Source organism: Desmodus rotundus, chromosome 4 (genome assembly GCF_022682495.2).
Source record: "Desmodus rotundus isolate HL8 chromosome 4, HLdesRot8A.1, whole genome shotgun sequence".
Lineage (NCBI taxonomy): Eukaryota > Metazoa > Chordata > Mammalia > Chiroptera > Phyllostomidae > Desmodus > Desmodus rotundus.
Window position 1 is genome coordinate 20,570,521 of NC_071390.1, and position 19,377 is coordinate 20,589,897.

The following is a 19,377-nucleotide window of genomic DNA, read 5'->3' on the forward strand; positions in this document are numbered from 1 at the left end:
AATCATCGGTAACCACCACCACCCTACTTCCCAAATAGTCACGCCAAATGTGCATGTTGTGTTTAGTCTCAAGTCCAAGGCAAAGGCAGATCCTCAAGTGAAGAGTCTTCATGGAATGGCACTTCTCTTTGGTTTATTCTCTGATGCATTTTCCTTTGCGGTATGACGTTAAAATAAGTCACTTAACTTCTCTGCATCTGTTTCTTTGCGTATCAAACTATGATGATGTGATGAAGCTACTGTCTACTTTGCAGGGTAGTTTTAAAATAAAAGAATTCAAATATGTAAAAATTACGCGGTGTGCTAAAAGTACTGTCTAAATTAAGTGACTATTCCCTCTTTGAAAGGCTATACCACAGGAAAGCACAGCCGCTGTTTACAGGAAGGAATGAAGGCAGAGGGCGCAGGGGAGGTAAGACACTCCAAGTCGATACCCACACTGGCGAGAGCAGATGGCTCCCACGGGGCGCTGGGGTTCTGATTTTTGGCTTAGGAAACTAGCCCTGCTCTTTTTGCCTTAATTTACATCAAGAAACACCCAGATACAGTACTGATGGGTGTTCTTAAAGATCACCCAGCTGAGTTGGACCTGGGAGGGCTTGGGACAGAAAGCAACAAGAAGGGGAAGAAGGCAGGCTGTTTGCGGAAAGCTGGACTGTAGCCCAGCAGAAGTGGCATTACACACGCTGGGTTAGAGGGGAAGCAAGCACATACGAGGCGGTCTCTGGCTTCAGTGGGCTGGGCTCCTAGGCCTCCAAACACATGCCCAGCACTGAGAAAGCCCCTCTGCAGAGGCCTGGGCCAGCAGCTGCCCAGGATTGACTGGGCCAACTCCAGAGACAGTGAGTGCTCTCTCCTGAGGCCTCTCCATGTGAAGAAGGGCTTCCATACACCCTGAAGAATAGTTAACAGCTTTCTAGTTCTCTCCTCTGGGTAACAAAGAGAAAGTCAAATCCCTCTTCCATATGGTAAGACCTCAAATAGTTTTAAAAACACCTGTTGTGCGTCACAGTTTACCACTCCTCACACCTCATCTCAAAATCTTTTCTTCTTCAGAATCAAATGTTTCCAGTTTCCTCAGTGTTAAAGCCATTCCTTCCAGACCACAGTTTAAAGAACTTCGGCCGGTCTGAAAGCCGCTCTTCTCTGCGTGTGCTCTGGGTTGTCAACGTCCCCTGCAGAATGTGGCATGCAGGAGGGGCTGTTGGGTTGGAGAAGGAACAGGAAGCACACTCACGTCTGAGTGCACGTGTAAAAATCAGACCCCTAGATATCTATGTGTCTGCTCGTGTACTTCCAAAGTTCCTATCCGATCACGCACATGAAAAGGTACAGGGACAATCAATTTTGGGTGATCTGGTTACAGGAAGAGGCAGCAATAAATTACGAGGGGTAACATTTTGGTGCCCAGGCCACACTCCTTGCCAGGACCTTCCTTCCTGCTCGGAGGGGCGGGGTAGGGCTGCGTCTTGCGGGTGAGCTTGGAAGCGCATTGAGCTGGGCTCTCTGACAGCCATGGAGGCTGCTTAGCTTATAGGCCTCCAGTCGCAAAGAGCCTTCTTCACACTGGGCTAAAGTCAGTCTCCAAGTTACCGAAAGCTGGAAGACTGCTGTGAATCATTCTGTGGACTTCAAAGGCTACACCGTACTTCCTCGGGACCTGGGCTGCCAACTGGACACAGCCACGGGCGAGAGCACTGCGGCTGTCGTGGCCACGGCTGCCTCTGGAATCCCCTTCACAGAGGACAAATGGGCACAGACACCAAACTGCAAACCTTGCAGACCTTGCAACCCAGCACTCTCCCTTTAGGAATTTATTCCGAGATAACCCAACACAGTCGCCAACACGTACTCACAAGGATGATTGGTCCTTACAGTGTTGTTTAAAGCGGGGAAACTGGAAACTGTCTGAAACTTCATCAACAAGGGCCTGTTTACCCTGGAGGGGTCTGTTATCTCACTATCCGTAATATTGATATAAGAAATCTGCATTTTGGTCTCTAACACCTGCTCCTGGCCAGAGCTCCAAAAACCTTTATAATTTCCTAAGCAATAGAAGTGCTAGAAGCATTTTTTGTTCTGGGTCTTTGACCCCGGATCCTGACACAGAGCTCCTAAAACCCTTTGAAGCTCCTGGATGACAGGGGTGTCTTTTGAGGCAACCCCTGGGGTTCTGGATAGCTTCAGGATTAGGGCTGGTCACCAGAAAGACCAAGGCATGATTAGAAGCTCGGAACATTCAGCTTCCTCCTAAGGGGGACGAGGGACGGAAGAGTGAGTTAATAATCAATCATGCCTATGCCATGAAGACACTATAAAGATCCCTAAAGTATTGGGTTCAGACAGCTGCTGGGTTGGTGAGCCCCAGGAGCTGGAGGGCGGCATGCCTGGAGAAGACATGGAAGCTCCACACCCCTTCCCACGTGCCTGACCCTATGCATCTCTTCCATCTGGTTGTTCCTGAGTTGTATCCTTTCACGATAAACCGGCATCTAGTACGTAAACTGTCCTGAGTTCGTGAGCTGTTCTAACAATCTGTCAAACTCGAGGAGAAGCCCCATTTACAGTTGGTCAGTCAGGAGTACAGGTGACAACTTGGGACTTGCAATTTGCACCTGAAGTGGGCAGTCCTGTGGGACTGAGCCCCTCCTTGTGGGATCTGACACTAACTCCAGGTAGATAGTACCACAAGGGAAGTGAATTGCAGGACACCCAGGTGGTGTCTGCAGAGACCTAGTGAATTGCTAGGTATGGAAAAATCCACACCTCTAGTCACGCAAGAGAGTAACGCAGTAGGGGAAAACAGTGCCTTTTCCTTTCTCCATCCTACAATGCAACAACTTACAACCATTACAAACGCTGCTGTTGATCTCCATTTACTTGGCTAGAAAGACTTCCATGACCTGACGCTGGGTGAAGAATGCACGCTAATATGTACAATATTAAGTTAGTAAAATTGTGTAACTATTTTATGCACAGAGGCACGTCTAGAAGGATGGTAACCAAATGTTAACAGTGCTGTCTCAGAGGCTGGGATTTAGATAATGTTTATTTCTCATTTAAAGTAAAAATGCAACCCCACATCTCACTGTTCTGTTACTTGCTTTTTATACGTTTGCAACATAGCTTGGTTTTTTTATTTTAAGCCCTTTTTTTAACTGGAAAAATAGTTACTTTTGTTTGGGGGAATAAAATGACATCAGGACAACACAATGCATGTGTGATCTCAGTGGCCCAGTGGAGAGAGGCAAAGAACAAAGGTTTCTTGGGTTGAGGTCACCGTGCTGGTGGGGACCCAGACAGGCCCAGCCAGTCCAGAAAGCTGGTTCTCCCTAAATCTTCAAACCCAAAGAGGGACTGCCAGAGCTAATTCGGGGCTCAGGAAGGCAGGGACCCCGGGCTGCAGCCTGAGCCAGAGATGCGTCCCTGCCCCAGGTATACAGCTCCCACTGGGCTGAGCAGGACCAGGCTGAGTGAGGAAGGGGGCCCCACCGCTGCTTCAGAGGAACCCTGCTGCGTGCCAGCAAAACCACCTCCCACTGCCTGGCTGCTGCAATCCCTCTTGAAAAGCACCCGACTTCCTTTGTCCTTTCCTCCTCTGGTTCTAGTTTCAACTGTCATCTTCCTGGAGAAGGGGCTCTGTGAAGAGGCCCACTGCCAGGGGAGGCGGAGGAAAGCTGTGACTGGCTTAGGGGAGCCATTCGTTTCCCACTAAGAGCGATGGAGAAACAGCAAGAAAGCAGGACCCCTCGCTCTGGCAGACCACCGCACGGGGTTCAAAGCTGTTCTGACAACTGCACCAGACAGCACACCTTGAGGTGGGGACTTGTCCTGTGGGAACAGCCTGGGGCTGCTCCTCAGTGCTCACTGTCCCGTTCTCTGGGAAGTTCTCTGAAAAATTCAGTCATGGTTATCCTTCTGGTTTTTCTTTTCTGACAATAAAACCTATGTTCTCTATAGAAAAATTTTAAATGGCAGTAAACTATCAAAAGGAAACAATAACTCACAATCGCATCACTCCAAGACGGCCTCCGTGAGCACCTCCACGGAGCACCCCTGACTTCTACGTGGCAGCACACAGGCTGTTAATAGTATTAGGACCCAACTTTATATGGTGTTGTAATATGCTTCTATTTTTTTCTTTTAAGTTTGTTTCCTTTTTTTCTGTAATATGCTTCTTAAATGACAATATAAATAATATTAATTGCTTCCATGTAATATGCCAGGTACTACCCTAGGAGCATTAAATATATTGCTAGTAGATCCATTTCACTGATGAAGTAATACCAAGTCTTGGAGATTTCAGTTTTGACCACAGGCCTCCCAGGTCCCCCATGGCCGAATGGGAATTGAACCCAGGCAACCTGTCTCTTGGGCTCCTGCTCTCGTCCATGCTGTTCTCCAGCCCTCTTCACTGAGCGTTCTATCTGGAGCCCTGTCAGGTTACCAAAGGGCTTTACCTCCTGCAGAGGTGCTGGGTCTGCCTACTCCTAACTTTCTAGCTGCTCTGCTAGGCTTGCAGGAGGCCTCCACCGCCTCCTGCAGGGAGCATCCCTGAAAGGCAGGTGCCAGAGAAAAAGGAGTCACAGAAAGAGCCAACCAATTACGACTCCACAGGGGGCCAGAGATAAGCAAATTAGCCTAAGGGTGAATTATCCTAGCTTAAGGCTGGTATGGAACAGCCAGCCCCTTGCTACTAAGAAGCTCAAAGCATTTCATGCAGTATTCCAAGTAAGATACAGACCCATGGAAGCTAAAGGAATTTGCCTCCCATCCAGCAGCAGCTCAGCAGGAGATGCAGTCACCCCTCCTCCAACAAACCTCTCTCACACTGTGATTCCTCTATCAGGGGCCAGGCACAGGCCCCAGCGAAGGCAATTTCACAAGCCCTCTGGATATCCCACAGAGATTTAAAGATGGCCACCTCTCCACTGGGTCGTTACTCAGAAGTGGAAAATACTCTCTAAGTCAGGGGTTGGCAGATTTCTTCGGTAAAAGGCCAGATATCAAATAGTTGAGGCTTTCAGGGCTGTATATATAGTCTGTCATAACTACTCATCTCTGCTGTTGCAGCACAAAAGCAGCCACAGATAACGTGTAATGGGCATGGCTGTGTCCAGTACAATGTTACTTACAAAAACAGGTGGCCATCAGAATTCGGCCTGCAGGCTTGTGCTTCGCCAACCTCTGTTCTTAGGGTTGAAGGCTTCCCTAAAAACACCCAGGTTTAGACATTGGCTAGACTCATGCAAACCACTTAGGTCATAAGCTCATTTCTGAGGGGCTGACCCGTTCCTTTTCAGTGGAGTGGGAATGCAATCTTTCAACTATTAACCTAAAATCTTGGGAGAGTGCAGAGAAATCAGGGGTTGTTTTGCTTTATAGTTGTGTATTACTAACAGATGAAAGGGAAAATATTTTACAGATCCATAGCAACCAGAAAAGATAAATCAGGCCGAGGGAAAGAAAATGTCAAGAAAATCAAAAAGAGTATGAAGAAGAAAAATGACATTAATATAACCAGGCAGCCCCATTTGGCTTCAGTTAGCTGACTGGAGCAATGGGCAGCTTATCCTAACCAGGAAACGAGCGAACTCGACAGCTCTCATTGGAATGATGTAGCATGTCCTTTCAGAAAACTTCACTTGAGGCAAAGATAGTAAGATCACATACGCTTGGGACAACTAGAGAAAAAAAGCCAGAGAAGCTGAACTGCAGCCTAGCTGTAGCTCACACCTTGGGGCACGCTCTAAGCTCCTTACTCAATCTTCCTGACTTCCTTCGCTCACCTGCAGAGCAGGGATGAGGAAGCGAAGCCCATTCTACCTCCTGGGTCTGGAGAGAGAGCCCAGTGGTGGTGTGCTGTTGGAGGTATGTGGAGGCCAACACTCCCAAGAGAGAAGAAGGGTTCCTCTCTAAACTGGGGTGCCTCAGGGGAGGCAGACTGGGGGCAGGACTGAGTTAAGGTCCCAAGAATTAGAATGAGAGGAGAAAAATCTATGACTCCGATGGCTGCAATGGCCCCAGCACCTTCCTGGGAAGAGCCACTCTTAAAATGCAGGCAGGAGGTCTCAACACCTCAAATCCAAGCATGTCTTAACATATATTTGTATTTTGAAAAAGGAGGTTTTCTGCTCCCCAGTCTGGTTATTTCACCTCCCTCCTTACAACGCTCTCGCAGCGTTCCACTGCCCTCAGAATCAAGTCCAGACCCCTGGTCAGGACTTTGAGCCCAAGTGCAAGGCCCCGCACTACCTGTTCCTGCCAGACCTCCCCGGCTCTTTCCTCTCAGCACAGGGCTCTCTCTCCAGACCCAGGAGGTAGAATAGGCTTCGCTTCCTCATCCCTGCTCTGCGGGTGAGTGAAGGAAGGCAGGAAGGAGCTTAGAGCGTTCCCCAAGGTGTGAGCTACAGCTAGGCTGCAGTTCGGCTTCTCAATACAGCTTCCCTGGCTTCCTTCTCTAGACGTCCCCAGCATACGTGATCTCACTATCTTTGCCTCAAGTGAAGTTTTCTGAAAGGAGCTTTCTGAGAGAGCTTTCCTGAGCTCTTTCCTCTCCCTCACCTCCCTCCAGCCACAGGAGCCTTCTGCCAGTCCCTCCTATTCTTCCAGCTCCTTCCCCTCCTCAGGGGCCTCCACATGCTGTTCCCTCTGCCGTAAAATTCTTCTCTTTGCCTTTGGTCCTGTCCTGCCCGACTCTAAATGCAAAAATGAGCCTACCATCGTATTCCTCTGGAGCACCCTGATCTTTCCCTTTCAGGGATCTACGGAGCCAAGTATTCATTAGCCTGTGCTTCCAGCATCTCTCTCCACTGCCTACGGCAGGGTCAGATCTATCTGGCAGAGTCCTCGCCATGAAACAGGCACTTCAAAAATACAACTAATGAAAAGAGCCTTTCTCCCAAGTCCTCTCTTCACTTAAAGGGGGCCCTGAGAGGCTAGAGCATGCACGCCAGTGCGGGTTGGGGCGTCCAGAGTCTCACTCCTGCCTGCCACTCGCCGGCTGTACGCCATCCCCTCTCCGAGCCCATGTCCTCGCCTGTGAAGTGGAAATATCAGTATATTCCTCATCAGGCTACCTACCTCAGGGTTAAAATAGGAGAATGTAAGTGCCTACCACAGCCTGGTGCTCAATAACTATTGTTTTATTTACTACTTTTCACTATAAAAGAGCAACTTTAAAAAATGGTCTCAACATAAAAAGACTAAATTGTGCCTGTAATTTCACTTTAGGGAGGGTAGGAGGAGGCAAAACTCAGGAAAACTCCACGGTTCGTTGAGATTCTTTATAGAAAACTTGACCTGCTGTCAATATCTGGAAAAGCCCCCGACCTGAGGTGGGGGCTGCGTCGCTCAGCACTTCCAACTTCAGAGACAGGGAGCCTGATGGACGGGTTCCTGCGCTAAATCCAAACTGCATGAGACACTGCGTAAGGGCTTCCTGTCCCTCCTAATGCCAAACGTGTGCCATTTAACGTGAATTAACAGTCTCTCAGGCCAAGCTACCTATGAAATGGCACCCATTCTCAAGGACTTAGGAGAGGACTTTGTTGCTATAAATGTAATTTCATAAACAATCATTCTGTTGTTTGTTTAAAACAATTATAACATTTACTAAGTGATTACATCATTATTATTATTATGATATAATCATTCGTCTGCAATGGCTATTAACATTCATTTCCCTTAATCTAGCAATCCTATTTCTGGGAATTTTTCCCCCAGAAACACTTAGGCAAGTGTGCAAAGACACACACACACAAAGATGCCTACTGCAGACCTGTGGTCGGGAAAGACTGGGAGTGACCCGCATGACTGGTAGAATAAAGCACAGTGTATCTTGATAATAAAAAAGTGCATAGTTAGAAAGAACTTACTGACTTGGGAAGATATCCAAGATATCAAGTTAAAAAAAAAAAAGAAAAAAAGCTAGCTGCAAACCACTATGAGAAGCATATATAGATACATGCACTGAAAAGAAACTCTGGAAATAGAAACATTCCCAGTGGGGGAATGAGTTCTGAAGGGTTTTCATTTCACTTCCTGTGTCATACTTCGTGTTTCAGTTTTCATAGTGAGCAAATACGTCTTATACAAATGGAAAAGGAAAGAAAATGCAGAATAAAATCTCTGCTGGCATCAGTCTGTCACTACCATGGAGCTTAATCAGCCGCCAGCTCTGATGGCTCAGGCAGGGCCGCCCCGGCTCCTGTCTTGGGCCTGAATCACAAATTGAGCCGACTCAGCACATGTCATGAGGTTGCCATTAAACAGCAGCAAGCAAAGGCACTTGAATTTCCATAGTGTCAGTTACAAGGTTGGGAGGCCATGTTTCTCCTAAAACTCCAGTGAAATTGCCTTGGAATTTGTGGTTAAGGCCTACCAATGGCAGAACTGAGAGCAGCCAGCCTCTCCAGCAGGACTGTAAAGCACAGCTGAGAAATCAAGTCCTGCTGAGTTGGGGAATGGTTTCTTTCTAATGAAACCCAGAAGGTAGGTAGGGGGCAGGGGAGCAGTCAATGGCAATCTGAGAAGAAAGAATAAGCTGATAAAAATTAAAAGGGAATGGGGAAGTAAGAGAAACTGGCTGCAAGGTAGGAAGGAAAGAAGCTGGGTACCTACTGTGAAATCACTGATATATTTACTGCAGTACTTTCCAAACGCTTCACGCTGAGGCTGGATTTGGTTCTAAATCTGCTGTAGCAGGTAAAATAATGAGAGCCACCCTGTCCTCATAACTGGAACATCCTCTTTCCACATGACACTTCTGTACTGGCCCAGTGTCCTAAACAATAGGGAAGGTTCCTCTGACCCCAGGTAGGGCTGGGGCAAGTTGGGTGGGAGTGCAGGTACTGCTTTGCCTACGTGGTGGTCACTCTCCTCCTTATTAACAGAACCCCAGTTTTCTTCCTCTGCCTTTTGTTGGCCATGACCTTCAGAGAACCAGGGCCCATCCCCAGCCCTAGGAAGTAGATACTGACTAGTAAACCAACATGACTGTCTCCCTTTCCTGACATAACTCTAGCCAACAAGATGCAAGGGAAGACCACTGATGAATTTCGGTGGTGGTTTTGATTGGTCTTTAAAAAGAGACGAAGTACAGAAGTGTCTCTTTTACTGCCGGTAGACTCTGCCGGGTGTGATCCCAGGATACTAGGGATTATGGCAGCCACCACCAGAATCTGAAGGAACCAGTTTAAAAAGACAAGCCAAAGTGCTGAAGAAGGCAGAGCAGGAAGTTAGAAAGAACTCGGGTCCTTAACAACCTCGGGATAGACCACAGCCAACCCTGGAACTGCCCCACCTCCAGATGCCGTGCTGTGTAAGGTAAGTGCCCGAGCACTGAGCCATTTTCATCAGGGTGTTCTGTGAGCTGGGAGTCAAACCGCGCCAGCATACACAACCAGTCAGCACAAGAGATGCCTGCTCTGTCTGTGCATTCCCGAATGACTCAACTTCCAAGCGTAACTGCACAGCTGGAATACTGAGGTACAGATTCCCCTTCGGCCCTGAAAAAGCAACTGACTTTTGCCTACTACGAACTTTTTCTCCCAGCAGCTACCCTTTGCTTTAGAAGACTTCTCTCTTACTCCATGTGGATAGAAGTGAGGCATGGGGGAGAACTTTATTTAGTTATCTTTTATCCTCACCAGAGGACATTTTTTCATTGCTTTGGAGAGAGAGAAAAAAAAAAACATTGATGTGAGAAACATCAACTGGTTGCCTTCTCATACACCCCCTGACTGGGGATCAAACCCGCAACCTGGGTATGTGTGCTGTCTGGGAACTGAACCCGTGACCTCCCAGTCTACAGAACGATGCTCCAACTGAGCCACACCAGCCGGGGCAAGTGGGGGAGAACTTTGAATGTAAATCCTGGTGCCCCACCTGGACCACCACCAGGACCACCACCACCACCGCCCGGGGTGGTCACATGACCCAGGCAGCACTAACCTGCGCCCTTCTCCAAGATGAATGTAGGACTATTGGAAGAAAAAAGCCTTCTGCCTGCTGGGACTACAGACTGAGAGAGGCAGATACCCTGACGGGACTGCTCATCTTTCCTGGCATGTGGGGACTCAGTCGGCAGTGCCTGACCACAACGAGTCAGAGCCCTGAGGACACTGTGTGAGCACACAGATCAAGCCACGCCCGAAGCCCCGGGCGTCTCGGGCACCTGAGCCAATAAAGCCTGTTATTAAGGTAGTCTGAGTTATATTTCTGTCATTTTCTTATAAGTAGAAGTGCCCCAACTAAAACAAACACTAACTGCCTCACCCCTGTTCTTGAATCCTTCACCTTCTCTGCATATTCTTCTTTCCCAGGCCTCTCTTGTTTCTCTACTTCTTTTGTCTACAGCCAGCTTCCCACCTCTGAGCAAACCAACCGAAAGGGATCCGTCCTCCGGCGGGTTCCGGCGGGTCGGGGCTTGGTTACAGGACCCTTCTGGGTCATGTCCCTTGAGCAGCCTCGGAGCAGCCTCGCACTGCCCCACAGCTGCCGTGGGCATTCCCACCACACTCCCGAGTCTCCTCGCCCTCTTTCCCTTGCCGATTACTGCCATGATGCTATTTCCGAGCCTGGATGGTGATGCTGTGGATGCCCTTTAGATCTGGAAAAGCAGCCCTGGCAGGTGTGGCTCAATGGGGTGGGCGTCGTCCTGCAAGTCAACAGGTCATGGGTTGGATTCCCTGTCAGGGCACAGGCCTGGGTTGTGGGCCAGGTTCCCAGTTGGGGGCCTGCAAGAGGCAGCCGACTGATGTTTCTCTCGCACATATTTCTCCCTCCCTCCCCATCTCTAAAAATAAATAAAATCTTTGGGGAAAAAAATCTAGAAAAGCAGGTCTAAGAATTCCACTTACTTGACAGCGCTGCTCAGCATGTTCTCACATGCGAATGGGTGGGGCACTCCGCACAGTCACTGAGTTGAAGGCGGACAGCACAGGGCAGGCAGGACCGTCAAACAGAGCTGCACCACGAGTTACACACGCAGACACACGTCTGTGTGCACATCGGACATAAACACGCGTTCTGTGCAATAACGTCTGTGTAAACCTCGTAGAGTGTAACCAAGCGGGGCAGAGCAATGCCTCCACATCACAGGGGTGTGCCCTCTTCTGAGAAAACCTGATACGCCTAAGCCCAGTCTTACAAAACAGGTACAGCGAGGGGCAAATATTCACACTCCAAAAAGATTCTTCGCCTGAGAAAAGGATCCACCTCAAGGTCCCACTGAAATGCCTGGGCTCCCCTGCGTTTAGAAAGAACTTGATCTGTACATGGCTTTACAGGACTGTCAACCGCATAAACCAGGAAGCCACAGCTGAACGGAGACTTCTCTTCTTGTTGTATAATGTGATGAACAAACAGGGTGGTTTTATTTGTACCGCTGTTACTGACTTTCTGTGCGGGATAAAGATGGTAGATAGCACCAAACGTCACCGTATCAGTTGAGGTAGACATCTGATTCAGGGGTAAGCAAGGCCATTTCCTTTCCAACAGGGTTTTACTGCAAAGTGGGGTATTTATTGTCACTGCACAAAGAAAACCGACTCCAAAGTAGTATCCCCACTTTCTTGATTCATATAAAGTTTTTCTTAAATTTTTAAAATTGATTTTAGATAGGAAGGAAGAGAAACATTGATTTTTGATGTTCCACTTATTTATGCATTCTTATATGTCCCCTGACAGGGGATCGAACCTGCAACCTTGGCATATAAAGCCTACACTCTAACTAACTAAGCTACCTGGCCAGGGTCATATAAAGTTTTAAAACACTGAGTAGTAATAATTGCAGGTAATATTATGTAGTTCTTACTACATAACTGCTCTAAATTTTTGGCAGCTATTAACTCATTTTATCCTCTCAATAACTTCATGTGTAGCTACTATTATTATCCCTGCTTTATAGAGGAGTAAATAGTGACACCATCCAAGGTCAGGAGGCAGCAACTGTCAGGGCTGAGATAAAAATGCTGCAGGAGTCTGGACCCAGGGCCATGCTCCTCACTCATACTATGCTGCGCCCTTGACCTGGCAGTCACGTGGAGGCTGGCAACCAGTAGAGGGGAGAGCTGTGGCAATGGATGCTCCTAAGCCTATTGCCAGCAAGTTCAGGCACATGGTACTGAGGACCTGTACTGGGCAGTGAAACAGAAAAGAAGAGGAAAAAAAAAAGAAAGGATGACGACTAAAAGTAGGCACAAGGGAGGTTTCTGGAGAACTAGCCTGTTTCTTGATTTGGGTGCTGGTTATATGAGTGTGTTCAGTTTGTGAAAAGTTATCAAGCTGTACCTTTTATATACATATTTTCATGAATGAAAAGTTTAAAAATGGAAGGATGGATTTAAGAGGATTTTGGTAATATTATGAATGCCTTTTGCTCTTGTCTATTTTCCAAATGTTCCAGAATATTCGAGAGAGGCATCATGGGAGCTCAGAGGCCATGTTCCCCAGTGCAATCACCCATGTGGATGACTTGCAAACCTCACCTCCTAGCCTGAGACACTCAGCAGCCCAGACGTCAGCTGAGTTATCGGCAACACGGCATCATGGTTCAGAGAATGGAATTAAGAGCTATACTGCTTCGGAGATGGGGGGGAAAACAAGCCTGGCAGAGGTACCCATTCCATTCCCCGCTTGCTCCATAGCTGGTGATTGGAAGACACTCTGCAACGTTTAAAAAAAAAAAAAAAAGAACTATACTGCCTGGGCCCTGACTGGTGTGGCTCAGTGGACTGGGTGTCATTCTGCAACCCAAAAGGTGGCGGCTTGATTCCCAGTTACATGGGCACATGCCTGGGTTGTGGGCCAGGTCCCCAGTGGGGGCCGTGTTGAGAGGTAACCAATCAATGTTTCTCTCACATCGATGTTTTGCTTCCTCTTCTTTTTCTCCCTCCCTTCCCCTCTCTCTAAAAATAAACAAATAAGATCTTAAAGAGAGAGAGAGACATAGAGTGCATGCGCTACACGCCCTGGGCTCAGACTTTGCCTTTGCACCTACTAGGTATGTAATCTTGAACGTGCTACTTCACACCTCTCCGTGTTATCTTGCTTTCTGCAACTATAAAGCTGGTGTAACACAGGCTAACTCCCAGGTCTTTGCTGCACACGAACTGAGCACTCACAGCTGCGCCTGGCATGTCGCACACACACTAAATGTTGGCTCCTGCCCTTAACATTTAGGCCCCCAGCCATGCTCTCCTCTCTCACATCAGTTATTGCACACTTTTCTTTATCATTTCCCTATTATCGAGGTAATTTATTATTAGTCCCTGCTATGTTCTAAAAGGAATTTCAGATGGATCTGTTTTACCTGTTATTCAAGTAGTGCAATCATATTACCGACAATCTGGAACACAGAAAATGAGTATTATACTTTTAGGAACGTAGCCAACCTGCTGCTACTATGAAATGCTTCAAGTGACCTGCAGGCACGAACCATGGCTGCCACATTAGAGCCACCGTGAAAGAGCCATCGGTGAAGAAAGGACCATGGAACACACATCAGTCAATGGACACTCATAAAACAGCCTCATCTTTTCATTTGGAAAATCTGGAAGCTTAGAAGGGGACAGCACAATGAATACCAATGTGCCCTTCACCCAGATTCACCAGTTGTTAACATTTTACCGCATTCGCTTTCTTCTCTCTCTCTCTCTCTCTCCACACACCCTTTATTTTGCTGAACTGTCAGAAAATGAAGTTGTAGACACCATGTCACTGCATTCATAAACACTTCAGCTCTTATCTCCTAGGAATAAGGACATTACCCTATATAACCATAACACTACACACATCACACCCACGGGATTTCACAGCTGCACAATACAATTATCTAATACGCGGCCTACATTTGTATTTTTCCAGATGTCCTAAAGATGACCTTATTTTTCAGTTTAGGATTCAATCAAGGATCAAAAATGCATTTAAACTGTCATTCTTCCTTTAATTTAGGACAGCCCATACCCCTTGCCTCTTTGCATCTTTCAGAGCACTGACATTTTCTGAGGAGTCCAGGCAACTGTTTTACCATCTGGATTTGTGTGTTTGCTCAGGATTTAATTCAGGTAAAATATTTTTTTGCAAAAGTGCTACATAGTTGATATTTTCTACATAGTTGATATTTTATACTTCACACTGCAACACACAGAGTTACATAATAATTTGTTCCATTATTGGTATTGCTACATTTGTTCATTTTGTTAAAGTGATACCCACCCAAATCTTTTCATTGTAAAGGAATTCTTTTTTTCTTTGTAGTAAGTCATCTTTGGAGGGACCCTTTGAGTCCTTGTGACTACCTTGTTCCCTAGCAATCTTTTAATCCAATGGTTACAGCATCTGTTGATAATCTGCCTGAATTGCTGGTCACAGTAATACTGCAAAATGGTCACTAGTGATCTTTATGGAGTGGATGAAATGAGCCCTTACAAATCAAATACTATTTTTTCACTCACCTACATTATTATTTCATAACTGTGATATCAGAACTATGTCAGAAGTTCACCTGCTTGATCCCACCTCACAGTGATTCACACCACCTGTCCGTCTTACATTCTTCTGATCTCTGTCCACCTGAGCAAGTACATCAAGTAGAAACAAACATAAATCACTGGTTTATGCAGTGGGCAAGGAGATACCTGTCTATACAAGCAAGAGGTTGCCTAGCATTTAGAGCCCCCTTTCCTACAACAGATCAAATTTCACGTAAAAAAAGTCTACTTTGCCCTGACCAGTGTGGCATAGTTGGCTGGGTGTTGTCCCACAAAGCAAAGAGTCAGCAGTCTGATTCCCAGTCAGGGCACATGCCTGGGTTATAGGTTCAGTCCCTGGTCGGGGCATGTATGAGAGGCCATAGATGTTTCTCTTTCACATTAATGTTTCTCTTCCTCTCTTTCTCCCTTCCTTCTCCACTCTCTAAAAAAAAATAAAAGCAAATAAAAAAAATTTTTTTAAAGAAAAGTCTATTTTTCCAAAGACAGTTCTACATTGAAGTCAGCTCCAGGCATCCCAAGAAGGGAGAGAGGAGGGACACAAGGTGTTCAGGCAGTAGACACTTAGCGCAATTTTGAAAGATTCTTCAAACCACACTAGGATAACACCAAATCACATGTACCAGCTGTTCCAGGCAGCCTGCTTCACCTGACCCTGGGAGTATTACTTCTTCCTGGTCAACAGCTCGTGAGAGGCCAAACACCATCCCCAGACCGGCTGTATTGGAATCGCTTGGGAAGGTGTTTTAGAAACAGATGCCCAGTCCCACCTCTGACTAACTGAATCAGAGCTCTGCAGAGGACTCTGGGGATCTGTGTTGACAAGCCCCCTAGGGGAACTCATGAGCAGCCAGCTTTGGGAACCGCTGCTTAGAGAAGACCCACTGTAGCCTCCAAAACAGAACTATCCCATAGCACACACATGGCGGGCGGAGTTAGTATCAGTCCCACTACGTGACAGCCGCCCTGCCAACAACCGACTCCCAGGGGTCTGCAATGAGGGCAGAGGAGTTCAACCCAGAAGTTCTGTTGAACTCCCAATTTATAACCTACTAGAGGCTGGAAAAAAGTCACTGTACTTAAGAGAAGCTGCCAGATCTATGGTTCTTCAAATTTAGTCTCTACCAGATGCATCTGAGTACATCAGCCCCAAAGATTCTGAGCCAGAGAAAGGCCTCCTGTGGGACTTAGCAACGTGTTTGCAACCAGCACTCTAGGTGCTTCTGATGCCGGGGCCTGAGGACCATGCCTTGAGAGACCCTGGCCTCAATGCTGCTCTGCCCTTATCTGTAAGCAGTCAAAGAGCAATAGAGCTGGATAAAGTTTCTTGGACTGAATTTGAGGCTACTTACCAAACCAAAGAAACAAAATCTGAGGTCACAGGGAAACGCTGCTGAGCAATCAGCCACACAGAAACGTGCAGACAATAGGAAAGCCTTCATAAAAGGTACAAAATTTCACTTCAACATTTCATCTCACCAAAGGGCTAAGGCGGGCGGAGCCAGGAGTGGGAGACCAAGGTTCCCAGCACAAAGCCCCACTTCAGGTTCCACAGCAGCAACTTCCAGGGGACAATATGGGCAACAGGAACACAGCATCATCCCCTGGAGGGCACTTGAATCAAACAACATTTCTGACTATTAAGGTCCTGCCTGATTCCAGCTTCTCCTTCACACTGTGAGGGAGCAAACTCCTGGCAATTCTTTCTCTCTGCCGCACTGTTAGCCCAAGCCTTAGTCAAGATTAACATGTGTGCTTGTGGCCCCAGAAACAGAGATGACTTAGGCCACTGGCAGCAGGGAGCAAAGACAGTGCTAATTACGGAAAATGGGGCAGACTGAGAAGAGCTAGTCAGTTCCGGGCCAAGTTGGCCTTTGGCTCACGGGGAATCAGAGGCATGGCTGGCAGACTGTCACTGGGGCTCAGGGAGTCAGAACAGCAGCCCGGATTCTCGCCTGCCGCCAGAGGCCATGGTGACACACCCTTCCCTTCCCTGGCCCAGGTAGCTTTCCACCCCAAACACCAGGCAAAACAAGTCACCCTCACGGTACAAATGGGGTGTAGCACTCCCAGGAAAGGTCCCTCCGCAGACACGAAAACATAGCTGTGAGTTCCCAAAGCCAATCAAGCTCATGAGAATAGAACCACCACACCAGCCAGCTCTTGAGGATCTTACCTGACTGGAACACGTATCTGGCCAAGCCCTGCATGAGCTCTGCTGGCCAGGTTGGGGGAGCGGACTCCCCTGTTTCTCTCTTCAGACGAAAGGTCAACTCAAAGCCAAAACCACTGGGGCCGTCTGTTCCTGTAAATCTGAAAGAAATAAAAAGCAAATGTTTTTAGTTCAACTAGCTCAAGACAAAGAAAAACACTGTTTTAAAAGTCTAATCAAAGTTCTCCCTTATTCTTTGTGGCCTCAGCATCCAAACCCCATAATGAGATGAATCTCCCAGTGTGTGGACCTCGAGGGGAGAAGGACCTCAACAGCCTGGAAGGAACCAGAACTCTAGCCTCACCCTTTAGCCAGTTACAGTACTGGTGTATGACCTTGGCCCAGCCGATCACATTCCCCTGCTGGCACTCTGAATTACAAGTTCCACATCTTGTGGCTCTGGAACATTCCTTTCTGCGTGATTAAGGGTCCATTACTGAAAATCTGCCTTATATAGGCTCCATATTCTTTCAAGTTGTTAATAAGCACTTACTACGTTTGCTAAGGATACAAGTCCTGCTGTATGCTCTGTGAGGATGAGAACCTTCCTCTGCTCCCACCTCCCCCAGGGGCCCACAAGGGTGCAGGCCCTGGGCTGGACTTTCTGGCCTCCAAACTCAGCATCTGCAGACAGGTCCCAGGGCAGACTCCAAATACTGGGAGGGCCTGTATTCCTCCTGAAACCCATACCCCTCGTGCATTCATCCATCGGCACACGTGGTTCCCGAAATCTGGCACCTTCTGCGCACTCTTCAATCACTGGAAACTTACGGCAGCAAAGTTTGCCCCTCCTTCCCATCCCCAGGCAGCCCAGAAGGATGGGAGCTCCTGCCTCCACAGCCACACTCATCAGTGATGATGAGGCAAAGAATGCCTGCCTCCCTGTCTGCTGGGAAATGCTCAGGAGCCCAATACTCAGGGAAGTCCCTGAGATGGACTTCTGCCAGAGAGGGAAGTGATACGGATTAGGGGGCAAGGCCTGGTTAGGGGGTGACATGCCTCCCTAGGTGAGAGAAGTGTCAGGGAGAGTTCCTGAGAGCGCAGGAGGCCTGCCAGCATGGGAAGGGTTAAAAGTTAAACTACATTCATGATATAATTTTCAGTAATTATATCTTGTACAAACACGAGCCACAATGATTATACACGTGTAAGCTCCTCAGCATACACAGACAAACCATAAACTAGGATGACAGCCCACACCTCCTTGCCTCTTTGCCAGCCAAGCTACTGGAACGGGTGGTCAGAAGGGAGAATTCTGAAGGGATGGTGATGCAGTCAGTGCCCACCCTGGGACTCCACGTGGCATTTTCCCTTCTTCATCCTCCTCCTCCCCATCATCATAATCACCAACCGCAAGAGGCCAGGCCCAGAGACGAAACAGAAAGATACTCGATGTCTCAGAAGCTCTGACACCAGTCCTCGCCCTGCCAGTCCTCGCCCTGCCTGGGTGCCTGGGTGAGCTCAGGCTTCCTGCACTTGCTGTGGTGGGGAGATCACCTCTCACAGCCAAATTCTCTAAAGGACTGAAAAGGAATCCATCCCTAAAGTCACCATAACCACACCCAATTATATTCAAAGGGGGTGCCCACAGTGTGCATTTCCTCTGAGCATCTAACAGTGTGGGAACCAAAATCCATTTTGAGGATACACACCGGGAATTTTGGAGAACATGCTAGAAGATGCTTAGCAGGACACAGTGTAAGCTTCTGTCTTTCCTTGCTGAACCACCCTGTTTTGGGGCAATTCCATGCAGGGAAGTTGAGAAATAGCTACTAAGCAAACTGAGGCTAGAAGAGCTGTCTCCCCGGGACTGCAGGTATGATACGAGTGGGAAAACCTGGGGAAATGCAAGACTGGGAGTTAAAACTCTGCAAAAGGAGGTGGGTCACTAGGTCAAAGGGAGGATTTGAAGCAGCCACCCATTAGAGGCAGCTTTGTAAAATGTACTAGACTATTACTCCAGGGCTTTCATCTAGAGCCAGGATAAATATATGATTCCTAACCAGAAAAACTTGAGAAACACACTAAAAGGAGCGCGTTCCTTGGTATGCGCAATGGGGGGAACCCTCAGATGAGAGAGAAAAAATCATATGCATCTAAGCAGCACCACCTCTCGAAGGAGGGTCTCGCACACACGCACGTATGGGTGTGCATGCACACACACGCACGTGTGAACCATCTGCCTCCACACAGGGTGCTTTCCAGGCCAGCTCTGTGGTGGGCAGGCTGGCCCTCACAGGACTAGCTGGGAGGGGCAGGCCCAGCCAGATGGTCTCCACCTGTGTGTGTGTGATTACCACCCACCAGGGTGGCTGGACGAAACCTCTGAAAACCCTGGAACATGAGCTTGGAAAGGCCCCGCCTCGACATAAACACACAACCTGGAGCCCGTCAGGTCGCTTTTTCAAAGCAGACTGCCCAGGCAATAGCCAAGTGACGGGATCATGCAGTCTTTAAAAGTCCCCTGCAGCGGCCTGGCTTGGTCTGGACTTACTCAAAGTGAGAGCTGCTCCAGCCAAAGCGTTTTTGTCTGACCAGAGGATGAAGACCCTCCTAGGGAGCAGCTGTCTCTCCCATCTTCCAAGAAAGGAAAACATGAGAGGAAATTGGCCTGTGTGGCAGAGGGTGGGATCTGGGTCAGAGCAAAGAATTTTTCTTACACAGGGGCTG

At 47.9% G+C, this 19,377-nt stretch overlaps 1 protein-coding gene across 2 annotated transcripts in view; it reads right to left on the bottom strand.

Moving 5' to 3' along the window:
- Window positions 1-19,377, bottom strand: part of SUFU (SUFU negative regulator of hedgehog signaling) — a 97,172-nt gene that overhangs the window by 49,157 nt on the left and 28,638 nt on the right. For both annotated transcript variants that reach the window (XM_024555684.4, XM_024555685.4), the window contains exon 3: window positions 16,672-16,808. In XM_024555684.4, coding sequence (XP_024411452.1) covers window positions 16,672-16,808 — 137 coding nt within the window. The remainder of the gene's footprint in view (window positions 1-16,671; window positions 16,809-19,377) is intronic.